Here is a 19240-nt window from a genome sequence, read left to right as displayed (position 1 = left end):
ACATTGGGAATTCTCTATTCCTAAAATGAAAACTATTAATAAAAATGATAATAATAATAAAACGGATAAAGTGGAAATCAATAAAATTGGTAAAATGCCAATTCCTGTTTTCCAACAAAACTTTACAAGGCCATTAAAAGAAGTGTTAAAAATTATAAACACAAATTCCGATTTAAGGAAATCAATTCATTCAGTTTCTACAATACAACAAACAATAGAAACGATAAAAAGAATTGATACCGCTTATGAAAGTATATTAGATATCGAACAACCTGTTGTTAACGATGTAAAGGAAAGTATTTCCCCTTTACAGAAATTAACACCTTTATCATTGTTAGGGATTATTAATCCTTTGGAATCAAGAACATTTAAAATGATTTTGAAAAATAAAAATTCAAATAAATTCTTAAACGAATTCCAGGATAATATAGCTAGGAAACATTTAGAAGTCGGTATATTATTCATGGATGATAAAAGAGTGTCTCAAGAACAAATATTTGAAATAGATACAGAGCAAACAACAGAAAAATTTAAAGAGTTTTTGCTCTCAATTGGAAATCAAATTGAAGTGCCAAACGGTTACGACGGCTTCACAAGCTCAAACAAGTTTTTGAATGTTTTATTATACTCGGACTTGTTATTTGAAATATCGTTCCATGTGCCGTCACTTTTCAAACCGTCACTTGATGACCCTCATAAAACAAAGAAAATGAAACAAATTTTAAAGGACTTGGTGATAATTGTATGGATAGAAAATGGAAGAGACTTTGATGCTAGCCAAATTATATCAAAAACAAACAAAGTTTTTATCGTGATTTATCCTATTGATAATGGGTTGTTTAGAGTAGATATAATAATGAATGAAAAGGCACTCGCAAAGACACAAATAGTACAGAAAAGAATGTTGCCGTTTTTGGTTCGTTCGAATATTATATTTATAAATGAGTTTATAAATCCGCAAACAAATAAAATGGAAATTCCAAGTCAAAGCGAAGAAATTGAACAAAGTTTGCATGATGCGTATATCAAAACATACTTTTGAACATTGTTATTTAATGAAAATGAAAATATAATAAAAATTAGACTTTAAAATAATATTTTTAGAATGTGAACAAAAAAGTGACAATAGTACCATTTAAATTATTTTGGTATTATAAATTGTGTTTTCTGAAGAAATTAACATCAATCAATTAATTCCCATGAGTTTTTTGGATTAAGTGAATGAATTAAATCGAAATAAATCATTTATTTATAAATCAATCTCAGAAAAAGAAAGAATCATATGATTCCATATATGGCATTGTTAATTTTTCCATTTATCATTAATTATAGGTTTGTTGATTACGATAAAAAATATCATAATTCTTAATAAATTGAAAAAGAATATTTATAATATTTATAAAAGCATAAGTTAAAATGGACAAACTCAATTTCTATTTACGATAAATTCATAAACAAAGTTAATTTTATAAAATTAAACTATTTCTGCTTAAATTTTACTATTTCTTTACCCATTGATAGATAATTTCAAAGATGAAAAACTGTTTTCTCTCGATAAAAACTTTAGTAACGAAACATGAATTCCTAATAAATATGAACAGATATGGATTTTATTAATCAATTATAAAGGCGCGACTTTCAACACAAGTTTTACAAACACGAGCGACACTGTTGACACGAGTTTGATTAATATATTCAAAGATGGTCCTGAAGTATCCTTAAATGGATCACCGACAGTATCACCGATTACAGCCGCATTATGTTGTTCTGTATGTTTACCACCGAAGTGATCACTTTCGATATATTTCTTTGCGTTATCCCAAGCGCCTCCAGAGTTCGACATGAAATTTGCAATACCGAAACCAGTGATAGTTGCGCCAACGAGTAAACCAACAACAGCATTCACGCCGAGTAATAATCCGATTACAATTGGCACCAACACAGCTAATACCGATGGTAATATCATTTCCTTTAAGGAACTTTTTGTACATAAATTAACACATTTTTCATAGTCAGGTTGTGCTCTTTTCTCTTTTAATCCTTCGATTTCTTGGAATTGACGACGTACTTCTTTGATGATTGATTGCGCTGCTTTTTGTACCGCAGACATTGTTAATGAAGAGAATATAAATATTAACAAACAACCGATGAATAATCCGACTAAAACTGTTGGATTAGTAATGTTAAGATTTAAAGTTCCGCCATTTTCTTCAACCAAATCAACATATGAAACTATTAACGCTAATGCTGTTAACCCTGCAGAACCTATAGCGAAACCTTTACCTGTTGCAGCTGTTGTGTTCCCAAGTGAATCAAGTGAATCCGTACGTTCGCGAACTTCTTTTTCTAATCCTGCCATCTCTGCAATGCCACCAGCATTATCAGCAACTGGGCCATAAGCATCTGTTGCAAGAGTAATTCCAAGTGTTGATAACATTCCGACTGCTGATATTCCAATTCCATAAAGTCCTTTTCGGAATCCTTCTGGATCAGATACTGGATCTTTTGTTCCACCTGCCAAGAAATATGAAACTAAGATTGAGATACAAATGATTAAAATTGGTGCAATTGTTGATAACATTCCTAATGATATTCCACCGATTATAACTGTTGCAGGACCAGTATTAGTTGAAGCTGCAAGGTTTTTAGTTGGTTTATATGTATCAGATGTAAAGAACTCTGTGAAAAACCCAATGATACATCCTGCAATAATACCTGTTAATATTGCGCCATAAATACCCCAATCATAAATAATGAAATATGTAATTGGAATAGATACTGCTAATATTATAATGGATGCTCCATATGTACCAAAACGTAATGATGTTAAAAGTTTCTTTTGAGTAGTGTTCTCTGATGTTCGAACAAAGAAACAACTAATAACAGATGATAATATTCCTGCAGATGAAATGGCTATTGGTAAAAACATTCCAGAATAGCCATAACCTGCTGATGTTGATAAAGAAAATGTCGCAAGTATTGAGCCGACATATGATTCATATAAATCTGCTCCCATACCTGCTACATCTCCAACATTATCACCAACATTATCTGCAATAACAGCGGGATTTTGTGGATCATCTTCCGGAATTCCTTCTTCTGTTTTTCCAACAATGTCAGCACCTACATCTGCTGCTTTGGTAAATATACCGCCTCCAACACGCGCAAATAATGCCATTGATGATGCACCCATTCCAAACATAACCATTGTTCTAGAAATTTCATCTGAATTTTGATGAAAACCATAATATAATATGCAATACCAAATGCTAATATCAAGGATTCCTAATCCAACAACAGTGAAACCCATAACTGAACCAGATGCAAATGCAACTGTTAACCCTTCATTTAATGAAATCGATGCTGCTTCGGCAGTTCTTGAATTCGCATAGGTTGAGATTTTAAGACCAATAAATCCTGCAAGAGCACTCCAAATACCACTGGTAAGAAATGCAAATGGAACAAATGGTGAAAGATATTTAACAATTGCTAAAATTCCTAAAATAACTGCCATGATAACGAAAAATACTAGAACAACTTTGTATTGTGTCTTGATGTATGTGTTAGCACCTTTTCGAATCATATCTGCTATGCCAATCATTTCTTCATTTCCTTCTGATCTTTTCATGACTCTTCGGGATTGTATAAATGCAAAGCCCAATGCAAGTACAGAAGCGATGAAGCCAATCCAAAACATATCTTGAAATTCCATAGGAATCTTACAAAAAAATAAAATGTTCAAATTGTGCCATTTAAATGAATGTCAAATCAACAGAATTTTTCAATGTAGGCAAGTGAGTTCAAATTTTCGATATTGCTCAGAAAATTGAATAAAGAACTAACCAATCTAAAATAACCGGAAAAATTTTTGGAGAAAAAATACTCCTTAAATTTGCTCTGTTTTTGATGATTAATTCGAAAAATATGATTGTTAATATCACTTTTTATTTGATTTATTTTATCTTTAGGAATAAACATTAATATGTTTTATGACGATGATTAAGATGAAGACGGTTCGTGTTATTTGCCAAAAAAAATTCTTGCTGTTATATCGTTATTGAAAAATTAAACTTGTTCAAAAAGTGCATTACAAAAAAAATTTCACTTTTATGTTTTGTTGCAGCAGTTTACGTTGTAACCGTTTTGCACTTTTTTACATAAAACAAAAATAAATATTAAATAATATTAATGCAACACAGTGTTTTTGTTTTAAATGAAAAAGCTGTTGCTCAATTTTCCAAACGTAAACTGTATTTTAATTTCATAAAGAATTTTGAAAAATATTTGAAGAAATTAATAAAGTAATACCAATAGCAAATTTCCTTCTTATAGAACATACGCAAGAATCATTTTACCTGATTGATTATATGATCAAAAATAATTTTTTGGTTCAAAAACTTGCGATAAACACAATATATATATTTTGCATTACATATCAGAAGAAGATACGCGGAATCATTTGATGGCTTCACTTAAAAAAATTATGATGAGCTAATAAAAAATGATGTGAACTTCATAAGAAATATATTAAAGAAGGGCATAATCCAAATGAAATTGCGAAAATAATTCTAAATGATGAAATCGAAAAACTTCAAGAAACATCATCACAAGGAAATTTTGATTTTAATCAAACAATTGAACCATCACTTTATGAAAGATGTTCATTTGTTAATCATAAAAATGTTACGTTAATTGATTATGCAGCATTTTTTGGATCAGTTAAATGTTTTAAATATTTACTTATGAATGGTGCATATGTACATAACACAGAAAAATAAAAAATAATTCAAGAATAAATAGAACGGCTATGTACATAGCAATCCAAACCAGACAAGAAAATCATCTAATCATCAACACATACCGACGATTGCAAATCACAGTGGCTGAGATCCCTAAGAGATATCTCTTTCTCTGAGAATATTCGAAAGTTTATTTTTCGCTAATTTCTTTCGATTCACGATACACGAATATAAAAATTAATGTAAAAAAATGTACGCATTACATCGAATGCAAATAATAAATGGTATTAAAGAAAAAAAACAGAAAACTTAGAGAATCAATCAAATCGTAAAATATCGAAATTTCACTTTTAGACAATTCTACCATTTCTATGTTGGGTATCTGCTATGGCTTGTGGGATCGCAACAATATCTCAATGTGAACAAAAGAAATTAGATCACTTCAATGACTTTTGAATGTAAGTAAATTATTGTAAAACACAAGCTTCTTTGTCGCCACTAATTTTCTTCTTTTTCCCTTTATCCTTTTTTTCTGTTTTTGATTCGAGATTTTGTTTTTCAATTATCATCCTTACAAGTTTCTCAAATGTTTCCTTTACCCCTTGTCCTGTTTCTGCAGACACGTCAAAAAATGGTATAGATTCATTTGCAATCATTTCCTTTTTTCTGATGGGATGATAAAATCTTTTAAATCACATTTATTGAAGCATACAACGATAGGAACACTATTTGAACCGTTCCATTCCCTGAGTGCATTAAACATTTCGGGAAGCTGTGAATAAGATTCAACATTATCGAATGAGCAAACAATAAGAAATCCATCTTGCCTTCTGAAAATTTCTGGCTTTTCTTCAAAAAATCCTGCTATTTCTGTAATTTCAAGTTTATGTTTTTTACCATCAATTTCAAGATTATAAATCAAAGTATCTGAAATTGTAGGTTCAAAACAAGGCTGATAAGAATTCATAACAAGCCTGATAACAACACATGTAATCCCAGTAACATTTACGTTGCTACAAGCAATGATTCGAATTGAAGTTAACTGATAAATTGAATGATTAGCCGTATCAAATCGTGTAAATATATCAAAAAGTTGTATGTGAAAATACAACTAGAAAATGTTCTATTCAAAACAAATAAAGGATTCTTTCTAAAAATCAATCAATTTGATGCTACACATTTTCACGGGAAATAGGAACCATTCAATAAAAATCTCATTACAATGTCATAAATTTTGACATTGAAAATTTTAAAATTATTTAATATTATCCCACTATATAATATGAGCTAGCATTCGGATCCAAGTGGTAGGGGGTTACTTCTAATATAAAAAAAAACGATTTTAATGATAAAGATATTGAAATATCCCAATATTTTATTTAACAATTATTATAAAAATTAAAAAACAAAAAAAAAAAAAAAATTAGAAACTTATTTATATTTGTTTAAAACAGCACTTATTTTTGCATCTAGATTTAAATCGTAGAAATTAATTTTTAGAGTCAAAAACAAACTTACCTTATTTTTCAGGTTTCTGTGTCTCTTCTGTTTTTTCGGGTAAAAGGGATTTCATAATTGGAAAATTATCATGCAAATATTTAACTGATTTTTGAACTTTTTTAAGTTTTTGATACCACCATTCTTCTTTCGTTCTAGGATAATCAGCCCATTTCTTTTCGAATATGTTTGACATGTCGGATGCCATCTTGAATATATTTGAGTTATCAGGATATGTTGTAATTGCATTAGACCAGATCAATCTAATATCACTGTGGCATTCACCAATACATTTATATTGATTCTCATTTAGTTTTTTTCGAACTGTTGATAGATCCATTGGTTTCTTTGATTTGTCAAGATAGCCTGCATATCTTTCATCCCCTGGTTCTGCTGGTTCCCTGAATAATTCCGATAGTGGATGTTTTTCGATTTTATCAAGCATTTTCAAGCAGAATTCCTTTTGGAAGCTAATCATTATTTAATATCGTTTTGGAGTACCCCAAATATTCAGCTTCAAAATTCAAATTTTCTCATATGTTGCAACATGAACAAAAGGTGAAAAAATTCATACCACAAAATGTCCTTATGTTATAACACCATCTCAACATGTTTAATTATATGTATTAAATAAACGCACATAAAGTTTTACTTACATATGTAAAAATATTTTTGAGTTATTATACAGGGGGATGAAAAAGTACCCGACCCACCCCTGTAATTCTTTATTAAGAATGAATTAAAACATAAAATGGTATTTATATATAAGTATAAACTCTTGTGTATTTAAGTATATAAAAATTTTCGAAAAATATGAATTCAGTAAAAAGTTATATACGTTTAAATTTTCGAACGTTTAAAATAATTGGTATTATGTCTATTGAGCAAAGGTATGTCATTCATTTTTTAATGCTACAAGGCCAAGGTTGCAGGAAAATCAAAAAGCAATTAGATGATACGTATAAGGAGGAAGCATACTCTGAAACCCAAATAAAATATCGGATTAAAAGCTGGAAGTAGGGTAGAACCACAGGCGAAGATCTCCCAAGGAGTGGAAGGCCAAAAATCGATATTAAGGAATTAATTTTAAATTTTCTCAATGATGAATTTTATGCATCAACCGAGGTAATGGCAAGAGCTTTCCACGTTGATAAATTTGTTGTTAAGAGAAACTTATTAGAAATGAATCATAAAAAATATTAAAAGAAGTGGATTCCTCATTTACTCACTAATGAACAAAAATTAGAAAGGGTCAAAGAATCAGAAGAACTTTTAGAAATACTTAAAGCAGGTGAACCAAACAATTTGGCCAATATTATTACTGTTGATGAAAGTCGGTTATATATGCATTATGATCATGCCTTTCAATGGGCACCAAATCCAGATTCTGTTACACCAAGGTTGAGACAAAGTATCAATACAAAAAAATGGATGGTTACAATATTCTTTACTGGTGTTGGCCTTGTAACAGTTAAGATTTTAGATCCAGGTTTAAAATTTAATTCAACACATTTTTGTGGATGCATTTTATCCAGCATCGTCAAAAATGGACGAATTGGTACTAGAAAGAAAAAAGTTAAGGGCATGTTTATTCATATGGACAACTGTCGCATTCATAATTCAAAAGTGACCACTGATTGTATAAAAAAAAGCGGACTAATAAGAGCACCCCATCCGCCATATTCCCCCGATATTGCACCACGTGACTTCTGGTTTTTCGGATACTCGAAAAACAAGTTCGCAGGTAAATCATTTCACGATGAAAAAGAGTTAAAAAGTGCCATCAAAGAAATATGGGACAATCTTACTTTCGAAGACCTTCAAAATGTGTTCCATGAATGGATTAACCGATTGGAAGATGTCATTAGAAACAATGGTGAATACATTAATTAAAAACATTAACTAAATTAATTAATATTAAGATTTGAGCATTTTTGAGGGGTGGGTTGGGTACTTTTTCACCCCCCTGTAAATTGTTTATACTCATTTAATGAAAACAATTAATAATATATTTAAGTTTTGCTTCGGTTAATTTCAAAAGAATATTTGGAAACAATTATGAAATATTATAATAAATAAAAAATAATTCATAAAAATATCATCACTATTGATATAAATTCCTTCTTGTTCAAGAAGTATTTTAACTATTTTTTTATGATCTCTTTTAGCTCTCATAATTGCAGTAAAAAATAATTTAAATAATTACCAAATATCATAATATAATCCAAAAATAATAAAATAATTATCAAAAAAAAAAACATAAAAATATCTTCTGCATTAATATCAATTCCTTTTTGTTCAAGAAGTAATTTTACTATTTCTGTATAACCATCTTCAGCTGCCAGCATAAGCGCTGTCTCAAGTAATTTGAATAATGTATTTTTAAAGCTGATATAGATTCCTTTTTGATTTAATACATAATTAACAAGTTCAATATTTCCTGATTTCGTAGAAAAAATTAAAATATCTTTTGGAAGTTGATTTATTTTGAAAAAATATTTCACAGGAAATATATTTCCATTTTTTGCTGCTTCATTAATAATGTTGTAATCAATTTTCATTCCTTTTTCTTCTAAAAATATGAAAATTTCATAATTGTGATATAAGATACATATTTTTCCTAATCCTTCTATATAATCAATATCTCCAATTTCATTTTCATAAAGATAATTGAAAATATCATTTCGATGGAATTTTATTGCTGTTTCATATGCATCTTCAAATGATGAATGATTTTGTTCACATAAATGAATGATTTCTTCGTTTCCACCTGCAACTGCATATTTACCTGTATATTTGATATTTGCACCATTTACAAGCAAATATTTAAAACATTTAACTGAGCAAAAAAATGCTGCATAATCAATTAACGAAACATTTTCTTCATTAATAAAAGAACATCTTTCATAAAGTGATGGTTCTATTGTTTGATTAAAATCAAAATTTCCTTGTGATGATATTTCTTGAAGTTTTTCGATTTCATCATTTAGAATTATTTTCGCAATTTCATTTGGATTATGCCCTTCTTTAATATATTTCTTATGAAGTTCCCAATCATTCTTTGAGAGATCTTCAAAATTTTCTAAGATTTGTTTCATAAAATAATTATATTGAATTTTACTTATATCTTCTTTTGACATATAATGTACAAAATATGATTTTTTTTGTTTTCTGATGATTTTTGAATTAATATAATTATATTCAATCAGATTTTCAAGAAAATAATATGATTCTTGGGTGCCTTTATGAACCAGAATGTCCTTGAATATTTTTAAAATGTTTGAATTAATTTTGTTACTCTCTTCAAGTGATTCAATTTCTTTCACAAAATTTAAAAACATACCAAAATTACAAATGTTAATAGTTTTAGCATATGATGCATATATAATTTGAGAAACAATTATGTTGTAAGATATTGGGTGGACATTATCAAAATTTTTAATTATTGCTTTTGTTGTTTCAATAAAATTTTCTTTGCTTATATTAAAACTCATTTCCTTGATCAAAGCAAGTATTTCCATTTTTTTTTATTTGATTTTCATTTTTCAAAAGTGAACGGTTTGAATATGAGAACGTTTATTTCGAATGATTCACTTCACATCAAAATTTTTCCGTCAGAAGAAGTTCCCTTAGTTCCAGTTCCCGGTATTTGGGTTCAATCATCAGACATAATTCCGCCAAGTGTAGCAAATCCAGAAAATGCAGCAAATTTTTTAAATAATATAAAAATTGATCCAATTTCAAAAGACTCAACAACTCGTGCAATAATTCCTGTATTACCTGCAATTACAGCAACTATTAAACATGTAGATCGGCCAATATTAACACAAGCTCCACTCAAACATTCTGACTCTCCTTATACAAATACTCACTACAAAGGGATTCGCAGCGGCCAAAGAAGTAGCATTATTCGATGCACTGATTCACCACCACCCAATTCCTGGATTATAGCATATGGACCAAATTGCAATTATTCTCCAGATCCACAAGGAAATACTTATCTTCGACTCAAAGGCTGCGGCATGTGGACTTCAAGCACTCCACTTCCTTTTCCTGGGATTACACTTGAAGATACCAACTCTCGTTATTTCAAAGAATCCACCGAAACACCGGTCAAACTTGTTGATATTCGAGGCTATTCATATCCCATTACTTCTTCTACTGAACTTTACATGTCCCAAAAACTTACATCGATTTTCAATAAACTTGGTCTCCTCTTTGGGAATGAGCCACTCGGCTTCTGGAACTATGCCAATCTTCTCAACGATCCGACACCACTCATTCAAAAGTCTGTTGCCATCTTTCGTACATATGGCGATCTTCGACTTGAACATCATCTTTTTTCAGGACTTGAACTTTTTCTCCAAACAAAACTTCCAGAAGAGATTGCAACCAAATCACTTTCTTTAATCTCAACTCTATATTCCTCTTGTTCAATCTGCGCGCCATCCAACAACAACAAAACATATCAACGAATTGATTTACTTAACTTTTCTAATTATGAAAATTTCATCATTGATCATCAAAATGATTTCTCTTCTGGAACCATTCAAGGCCTCATGCCTAATGACCTAATTTCATGCGGGTTTATATCTCCGGATAAACTCTATTCGGTAATTAAAGATATAATGATCACAGACAGGATATCATTAATCCAATTTATGAAGTTATATGGCCGAATTGGATGGGAAGTAGGGCGTATACTCTCCATCATACATCGCTGTGGTATTAGTTGGGGCACATATGTTGATCATTGTGATGAAAAATTACATTTTAATTCGCATGGAGATAATATGTATATTATCCCCAAAGAATATTCACAACGAAGAAATGACGGTAAATATCAAATACTCGCGCCAATAGATTTCGATATGGCTTTCGATCGAGATATGGCTTTAAATACTTATAAGAACCCACCAATGCCTGATAAAAAGTATTGCCAATTCACAACGGAAATACAATTCATGTTAAACGCGATCGATGGATTGTTACAGTTGGGGATTTTTAGTTGTATGATCTTCAAAAGAGATCAATTGAATCAGCCATATAATGACTTGATTTGGTGTTGTAGAGATGTTTGCACATGGGAATTCTTTAATGGAATAATGTGTCCGCTGGAAGAGTTAAAGGATAACGATTTGACTTTGGAGCAAGCTTACGAAATAATAGAACCTGCTTTGGATATTACAAAAAATATTTCTGCATAAAAAAGTGAATATGTTTCTATTATAAAAATAATGCGGTTAAATTAAAAATATAGGGAAAATGATCATTTCATTTCTGCATTTATAAAGAGATCTTTAGCAAATCATTTGATTTCTGTCTAAATTGGTTATTCCTTGTATTAGTTTTAGATTTTTTCATGTTTGTAATTGGGTTTGCAGATTTTCGAAGTACATTAGTTATGAAAACAACCATAATTGTCATTTCAACTTTGAATGTTTTCATTTGTGCCAAGAAAACAAGAATGACATTTTAAGTAAAAGTGCTTCGAAGTTAAAATGTCTAATTGGAGCACAAGCGCTTGGGGAGGACAATCTAGTGGAGAATGGGCTAGTTCTACATGGGGTAATGACTCTTCAGGTAATTATTCAAGAAATTCCTTTGGTGATGATAATACTAAAAATGAAACTAATTTCAAACCATCAACACCACCAAGTTCAAATCAAGAAAAAGATCAAAAGCCACCATCACCACAACCTGCGCCAACGACAGATAAAAAAGATGACGCCAAGCCATCAACACCAACAACGAGTTCAAATCAAGAAAAAGATAAAAAGCCACCATCACCTACTTCCACACCTGGTGCTCAAGTCTTACCAAATGGAGCCGCTTCTGATATTGAAGATCCCAACACAGGCCCTATTTACTTAATACGTATTCCATGCCCAGTATTGATACCATACAGCGCCAATGGCAACACGCTTACGACACAACAACCAATGATGCAACAATATCCAATGATTCAACAATATCCAATGATGCAACAATATCCACAATATATTCCAATTCCAATTCCAATTCCGTATCCGATGCCATATCCAATGATGCAACAATATCCAATGATGCAACAATACCCAACGGTAACACATTACTCGTCGCAACCACAAAATTCATCAATAGTACATATCGCAGAGCAGCAGGGCTCAAAACAAGAAAGAGGTCAAAACGTTTTCGACATTACCGCAATACCCCAATCCCAATACCCATATCCAGCCGTAAAGTATATCCAAATAACAACGCAGCCACCAGAACAGAAGGAATAAGAGGGTACAGCATAAAAACTTCTCTAAAATTAAATCAAAAAAAATTTTTTTATGAATAACTGAATTTGGAGTTCATAAATCTCTAAAGAGACTGAGTCATTGTTAGGAATGTTGGGGTTTGTTATCATTTGCCTTAAATTTTGTGCTTAATCGGAGTTTGGCCTTGCGGATCGGCGTCAGCCAAATATGCATTGAAATTTTTGCTTGAAATGTGAACAAAAAAATGTTTGGGGACACGTTAGCAACGATAGGTAACCCCAAATTAGAAGAACGATACATGTTGGGGTGCACTTTGTCTAATTGCGACTCTTTTTTAATAACGTCTTTTGTTTGTTTTTAAATAAAAATCCTCATTTTAATTCCATAAGTTACTCTTGATGAGTATTAACATATTAAGTTCTAGAAGATGTAACTGTTTTTGGTTTAAGTAATTATGGATACTAAGTTTTCAGATATATTTTTTCTTGAAATGATATATTTTGTATGGTTATGTGGATCTTAATCAATTTTTTTGGACTTACTTGTTTTGATAATTTCTGTGTGGATTTTTTCATTTATGTTTATTATTTTTGATTGGTCATTACATTTTACATTATTTTCATTTTATTTGTATTTCAATTACACCAAAAGTAACTTTAATCTCTTCCTTTTTGCTTTCGGGGATACGAAAACATTTTCTTATAACCATTTGAATATGTAATTATAGTTGGCGTATTAAATGATTGAAACAATTTTCACTTTTTTTAAAAAAAATATCAAATTATTAAAATATATTCTTAAATCATTGGATAAATACAAATTCCTTTTTCAATAAATATTTTCCCTATATAATTGTAACATATGAAATTGTTCTAATTTTCCTATACTATTATCAAAGCTATTATTACCACGTAATTTTATAATTTTCATAATTAAATTTAATATCATTTTTTTTTAAATTTATCTGCTTCATATGCTACTTCAAATGATAAATGACTTCTCATTTACCGACTGTTACTGCATATTTGCTTGTGTTATTTACTTTTGCATTATTCATAAGTAAATATTTAATATATTTAACAATCCAAAAAATGCTGCATAATATATTAATGGTACGTTTTCGTATTCTAATCAAAGATTTAAATAATTTCGATTTTTTTTTTTTTTTAACTAATAAATCAAAGTTTTCTGATGTTAAATAAAAAATAACATCATTAAAAAGTAACATAAATGACATGTGAATACAACATTCTTTTTTCAAGTTATTTATGATCTTTCTTACTCCATCATTAAGTAAAGTTAACAAAGATATAAAAAACGGCTTTTAAAGTGTCAAAAACGCCAATTTTAAACGTTTATATGTCTTTGGATTTGAAGTAAAAAGTGCATTCTGTCATACACAAAATAATGGAACTTGAATTCGTGGCGGCTTTTGGGGATCATGTTCCCCTCTCACAATTCAAACCAGACGACACCATCTCAACATTAGCTTTTAGTCATGATGGCCGATTTCTAGCATCAGGTGATCAAGCAGGGAGAGTTGTTATATTTAATCTAAATTATACAAATAAAAATCGACCAACAGTTACATTTGTCACTCAAGTTCATGCACATAAATCGCAATTTGATTTCTTTCGTACTGAAATCAGTGAAATGAAAGTAAATTCTTTAAAATGGGTTCCGCGCCAAACACTCAATCCACTTCTTCTTTCCTGCAATAGCCATGATGCAAAGCTTTGGCGTTTCAATTCTTCACCCCGTATTGTTTGGAATACTAATCCCAAAGATACTTACATCTTTCCTATTCCACAACGCAATGAAAACAAATATATTACCGAATGTGTCCGTACCTTTAGTGACATTCAAACCGAGTATATTGTTGACCTTCAAGCATTATCAGATCAACATTCATTTCTTATGGTTGATGTTTCATGCGTTAAATTATGGGACATTGAACGAGATGTCAAATCTGTATGTCTTTGTAAGGTATCACATCAAGAACCCGAGATCACCACATCTGCCATTCCGTCAAATCAACCCAACATCTTTCTTATAGGCGACGACAATGGCTTCTGTAAGATGTATGATACCCGGCAGCAAGCTGAGAATCTATCTTCCAACTTTAACATTGATACTACCAAATTCTCATTTCACCAACAATATTCAGAAGACTGCAGCTGCATTGGCAGTATATCATTTTCACACAACGGGGACAATTTTGTCATCCGTCGGTTCAATGATTTGCAAGTTTGGGATATGCGAAATACAAATTCGCCGATCGCTAAACTTGAAGTTCAATGGTTCCCCAATCATATGGAGTACTTAATCAGCGAATATTATGTTAAGGATCAGTTCCGTACGGCGTTTACCGCGAAGGATAAAATCGTAACCGGATTATACTCCGCGGATTACATCGCGTGGAATTGGAAAGAAAATAAAACAACGAAACATAAGGCCGTAAGCGCAAGGACGCCGAGGCCGCCACCTGAGCCTGGCAGAGACTTTAGCAAAAGAGTAACAGTGTGCGAGGCACACCCGAAGAACGAAATTGTGGCTGTTGTTTCAACTGCCGCACTTTTCTTCTTTTATGAACCGGAAGAAAGTAAACAGATATAATTATTTAATTATTTAATGCGTTATGCATTTGATGAACATGTGTAAATGTTTGTTGATAAAATATATTTTTATGAAATAAATGAAACAGGATATATTTATTCATAATTTGAATTCTATTGAGTTTATTGATAAAATATATATTTACTGTGAAATGAGTGAAATCAAAATATATTTTATTTAAATTTTGAACAAGAATGGGCTTTGCGATGTTTGCTTTGCTCCACAAATTATAAGAAATTTTCGAAATAAACTCACTGAGACATAGAAATAAATTTATAAATAAGAGAAGAGAATAAGAGAAAAAAAATGGGAATGAGAAAATTAGTTAATGTGTTAATTAAGAAACGGATGATCATAATTAATTTAATATTTAATATTTATGATTTCGATATAAAAAATAATAAAATTCATTAAAAAAATGGGAGTAAAAATTATAATTTTCAAAAATAAAAGAAAAGATCACAAACATTGAATGAGCAGGTTGGTATTAGATACTTTCCCAAATGCATCAGCTTGCGAATTCTTCATGCAAATTATATAAAATTATAATTATTTTTATTAACATTATTCTTATATAAATTTTATTTCTCTTCCTCTTTATCTTCTGCTTTATCTTCTTCCTCCTCTTCTTCTTGTGTCGTCGTTGTGCTTGAGCTTTCAGTGGTTTCTTCGGATGAAGTAGTGCTTGATGAGTAACTGGAATTCGAGGTGCTATTTGTGATACGAGAACTTAAAGTGGAAGATTCAACTGATGGTGATAGAACCTCTGTGCTATCGCGTGTGTCTTCAGATGATTCTTCATCAGAACTGGAACTAAATTGCATATTTTTAGGAAAATGAACTTTTGTAAAAGTTGGGCCAACAAAAGATGCATCGCTTTTGAAATCATCATCATCTTGATCTTCAAATTGTCGCAATCTATATATATGGCTTCTACTGAGTGTTTTGATATTTTTATGGAAAGTATGAACCTTTGTAGAGTCTGGCTCAAAATAATTATTGACAATAAGATAACACGCTGTGGCAATGCTTTTTGGAACATTAATATCAATGGGATTTTTGATTCCAAATGGTTGAAATGTGGATGATGGTTGAGACAATGAAGGTGCTAGTTCTTTATTATTGTTTTGCTTCAAAACTGTTTTTGTTTCTGGTGTTAACAATGGTGGCTTGTTATCACCTTCTTTGCTCATTTGGTTCTCTTTGATTGTAAAAAAATTGAATGCATTTTAATCGTATATTTTCAATACTCCACTTTTTCTTTATTATTTCATCGTTTAAACGGTTTTTTAACATCCAATTCTTCAAATGAACAATTGATAAAGCGGTTATTTATTCCACCTTTAGGTTTATCTTTTTTAACCTTATCAAATGGATATAATTTTTATTTGTTTCATTCAAAATAATAATTTTTTCGAAGAAACTATGAAATTTATTAGTTATAAAATACCTAATGTTAACAAAGGATAATTTTAATATTTATTCTATATTTGGGAAATTATGCACATGCTCTAAAAAAATTGCCCATTTCCTTACAGCGCAACAAGATGGAAGATTCTGTCCATAACCGTTTTTATGATCAAAAATTATTGAATTGATGTGGCTAAAAATTTCAAGCTTATGGAACAAAGCGGTCACCAATTAAGTTTTAAGTTTGTTTTGGTTGGAGACTCTGCAGTTGGAAAAACTGCGATTTGTAAACAATTTTGTGAAAAAGAATTTAATGAAAACCAGGCACAAACAATAGGACTTGATTTTGGAACGCGCGTTGTAGAGATACAAAACACCAAAATCCAACTACATATATGGGATACAGCTGGTCAAGAACGTTTTCGTTCTGTTACACGTGCATATTTTCGATCATCTGCAGCAGTTTTTCTTGTTTATGATGTCACTAATCGTGAATCTTTTAACCGGATTAATACATGGTTTGAGGACGCCACACAGTCATCACCTCCAACTGCTGTCAAAGTCCTTGTAGGAAATAAGACAGATCTTACAGAACAAAGAGCCGTTTCTTCATCTGAAGCGAAAAGTTTTGCTGAACAACACGGGCTTCAATTCTTTGAAACATCGGCGCTATCAGGCGACAGAATCGATGATACATTTATTCAAACAGCACATCTTGTGTATTCAAAAGTCCTTGATGGTCAAATAGCACTTAACAACCCATCGAGCGGAGCAAGGGCACCACTAAGCGCTCCTCCTGCAATTGTCGACCCAACAAATACAAATAATAATAACCAACAGAATTCTTGCTGCTAAAAATAATTATCTATTATGTTTTGTTTCTTTAAGTCAGTAAAATTAGTTGTTCAATATATTGTTTTTGTTTCGTTAAGACAAGATGAAAGAAATTTTTGATTGGTTTCAGAATAATGCAATAAAAAAACAAAAAATTGGAAGTATGGGGGATTGAACCCCAGGCCTCCACTATGCTAAAGTGGCGCTCTCCCACTGAGCTATACTCCCTTCCTGATTTCTCTATAGTTTATTATAAATAATTTTATTTATCAAAAAATGAATGTAAATGTATAAATATATGCATTGGGTGAACTTGAATTTGTGTAACTACCTTGTTGGCTTGATATCCTGGAAATGCATATTTATTTAATTTAGATTCATGAATTGTTGATATTTTAAATTTAAAAATATGTTTAGTGATATCAGATAATTCTGATATTTCATAATAAATAATCACTAACAAAAGCTTCGTCAAATTTTAAATTACATACTATATCAAATCAATAATTTTTAACAACATGTATTTAGTTAAATCTTTTTTAAAAAATATTAATATTGTTTTATAACCATCAACTGAAACCCTTTATAAAAAATATTGAAACATATTTTTCATTATATTTATGATAATTTCTACCTTTAAAAATTCACAAACAACATGAAGTAATGTATCGGCTTTTCAAATAACATTTCCTTTTGATTTTGGGCATTGTTGATATCAGGTTGCGCCAATGGAACTTAACATTGTCGAGCGTCGGTCTATTGGACTGACGTGCGCTCGTTTCCAATTTATGCTTAAGAGTCAGATTATTGCAATTTCAAAATTTATTCCAAATCTTCCAAACCCGGTGATAGAAAGCATATCCAAAATTCCTGCTTCAGACACGGTTTCTATTATTGCAGCCATTTACAAAGAATCCGATCTCAGATTTACTTCAATTCGTTGTTTAGCATCTGGTTCAAACGAAGACCTAATTTATATTCAGGATGAAACCGGAAGGATACTCACCACTGGTATTCCTGCTGATAAATATGTGAGCGGGGTTATAATAGGTGTTACAGGTCAATTATTAATTTCCGAAAGTTTCATAGAATTCAATGTTTTCTCAATAACAGAGCCAAGTTACAGTAAAGCGTTATATCCAATTGTTAGACCAAAGTGTAAAATTGCAATTGTTTCTGATCTTCAATTGGACTCAAATGATTTCGATGTTGCTTCATCAAATTTATGTTTTTCCAATCTCGAAAAAGACATTTCGCTGTTTATAATTATTGGGAACACGTTTTCTCTTCCCGAAGACACGTTTTTTTTAAAACAAGAATGGGAACAAAATATCCAATTAACTGATACATCTCCAATTGAAATGTTGACTACGTTTTGTGAGAATATTAACTGTAAAAAGTTAATAGTTCCAGGAAAAAATGACCCGACGTCTTTAATATGGCCGCAAAATCCAATCGATCCGATATTATTCCAAGAAATTGATGATGTCGAATCTGTCTCAAACCCAACCAAATTCTCTATAAACAATATTTCTTTCGTTTGTTGTACTGGAGATGTTATTGAACAGATTCAAATGAACACATCATTTTCATTTATTGAATCACAAGTCGCAATTTTAAGATGGGGTCTTATGTCGCCAAGTATTCCATTCCAGGTGCATTATTCATCTGGTGCTTCAAGTGATATTGTCTTTTTTGATGAAATGCCAAATTTTTTTGTTTCTGGAAATGCTGACACTTTTGCGGTGACCGTTTACAATGGTTGTCATGTGGTTTCTGTTCCGAAGTATTTTAAGTACTATTCCATTGTTGTAATAGATTTAGAAAGCGGAGATATCTCTCTAAGAGGATTAAATTAATAAATTTTGTTTGTATTTTTCTAAAATTGTATCCGTTTGA

General features: G+C 30.8%; 7 protein-coding genes across 7 annotated transcripts; 5 read left to right on the top strand and 2 right to left on the bottom strand.

Moving 5' to 3' along the window:
* Positions 1-1621: 1621 nt before the first annotated feature.
* On the bottom strand, positions 1622-3712 carry GO595_010871 (sodium-translocating pyrophosphatase; the record flags this gene model as incomplete). Its single annotated transcript, XM_067913597.1, has 1 exon — positions 1622-3712. The coding sequence occupies one exon, from the start codon at positions 3710-3712 to the stop codon at positions 1622-1624; it is 2091 nt and encodes a 696-aa protein (XP_067769609.1).
* A 6090-nt stretch (positions 3713-9802) lies between these two features.
* GO595_010870 (Adenylyltransferase and sulfurtransferase MOCS3) lies at positions 9803-11443 on the top strand (the record flags this gene model as incomplete). Its single annotated transcript, XM_067913596.1, has 1 exon — positions 9803-11443. The coding sequence occupies one exon, from the start codon at positions 9803-9805 to the stop codon at positions 11441-11443; it is 1641 nt and encodes a 546-aa protein (XP_067769608.1).
* A 294-nt stretch (positions 11444-11737) lies between these two features.
* Positions 11738-12502, top strand: GO595_010869 (uncharacterized protein; the record flags this gene model as incomplete). The annotated part of the gene is made up of 1 exon (XM_067913595.1): positions 11738-12502. The coding sequence occupies one exon, from the start codon at positions 11738-11740 to the stop codon at positions 12500-12502; it is 765 nt and encodes a 254-aa protein (XP_067769607.1).
* A 1386-nt stretch (positions 12503-13888) lies between these two features.
* On the top strand, positions 13889-15097 carry GO595_010868 (protein phosphatase PP2A regulatory subunit B; the record flags this gene model as incomplete). Its single annotated transcript, XM_067913594.1, has 1 exon — positions 13889-15097. One exon carries the CDS (start codon positions 13889-13891, stop codon positions 15095-15097), a length of 1209 nt encoding a protein of 402 aa, XP_067769606.1.
* A 581-nt stretch (positions 15098-15678) lies between these two features.
* GO595_010867 (uncharacterized protein) lies at positions 15679-16290 on the bottom strand (the record flags this gene model as incomplete). The annotated part of the gene is made up of 1 exon (XM_067913593.1): positions 15679-16290. One exon carries the CDS (start codon positions 16288-16290, stop codon positions 15679-15681), a length of 612 nt encoding a protein of 203 aa, XP_067769605.1.
* A 427-nt stretch (positions 16291-16717) lies between these two features.
* GO595_010866 (ras-related protein Rab-14-like) lies at positions 16718-17362 on the top strand (the record flags this gene model as incomplete). Its single annotated transcript, XM_067913592.1, has 1 exon — positions 16718-17362. One exon carries the CDS (start codon positions 16718-16720, stop codon positions 17360-17362), a length of 645 nt encoding a protein of 214 aa, XP_067769604.1.
* A 707-nt stretch (positions 17363-18069) lies between these two features.
* On the top strand, positions 18070-19200 carry GO595_010865 (DNA polymerase delta small subunit; the record flags this gene model as incomplete). The annotated part of the gene is made up of 1 exon (XM_067913591.1): positions 18070-19200. The coding sequence occupies one exon, from the start codon at positions 18070-18072 to the stop codon at positions 19198-19200; it is 1131 nt and encodes a 376-aa protein (XP_067769603.1).
* Between the last annotated feature and the right edge of the window lie 40 nt (positions 19201-19240).

Source organism: Histomonas meleagridis, assembly GCF_020186115.1.
Source record: "Histomonas meleagridis strain 2922-C6/04-10x chromosome Unknown scaffold_61, whole genome shotgun sequence".
Classification (NCBI taxonomy): domain Eukaryota; phylum Parabasalia; order Tritrichomonadida; family Dientamoebidae; genus Histomonas; species Histomonas meleagridis.
Note: the sequence above shows the minus strand (reverse complement) of the source record. Positions and strands in the feature narration are given on the sequence as shown.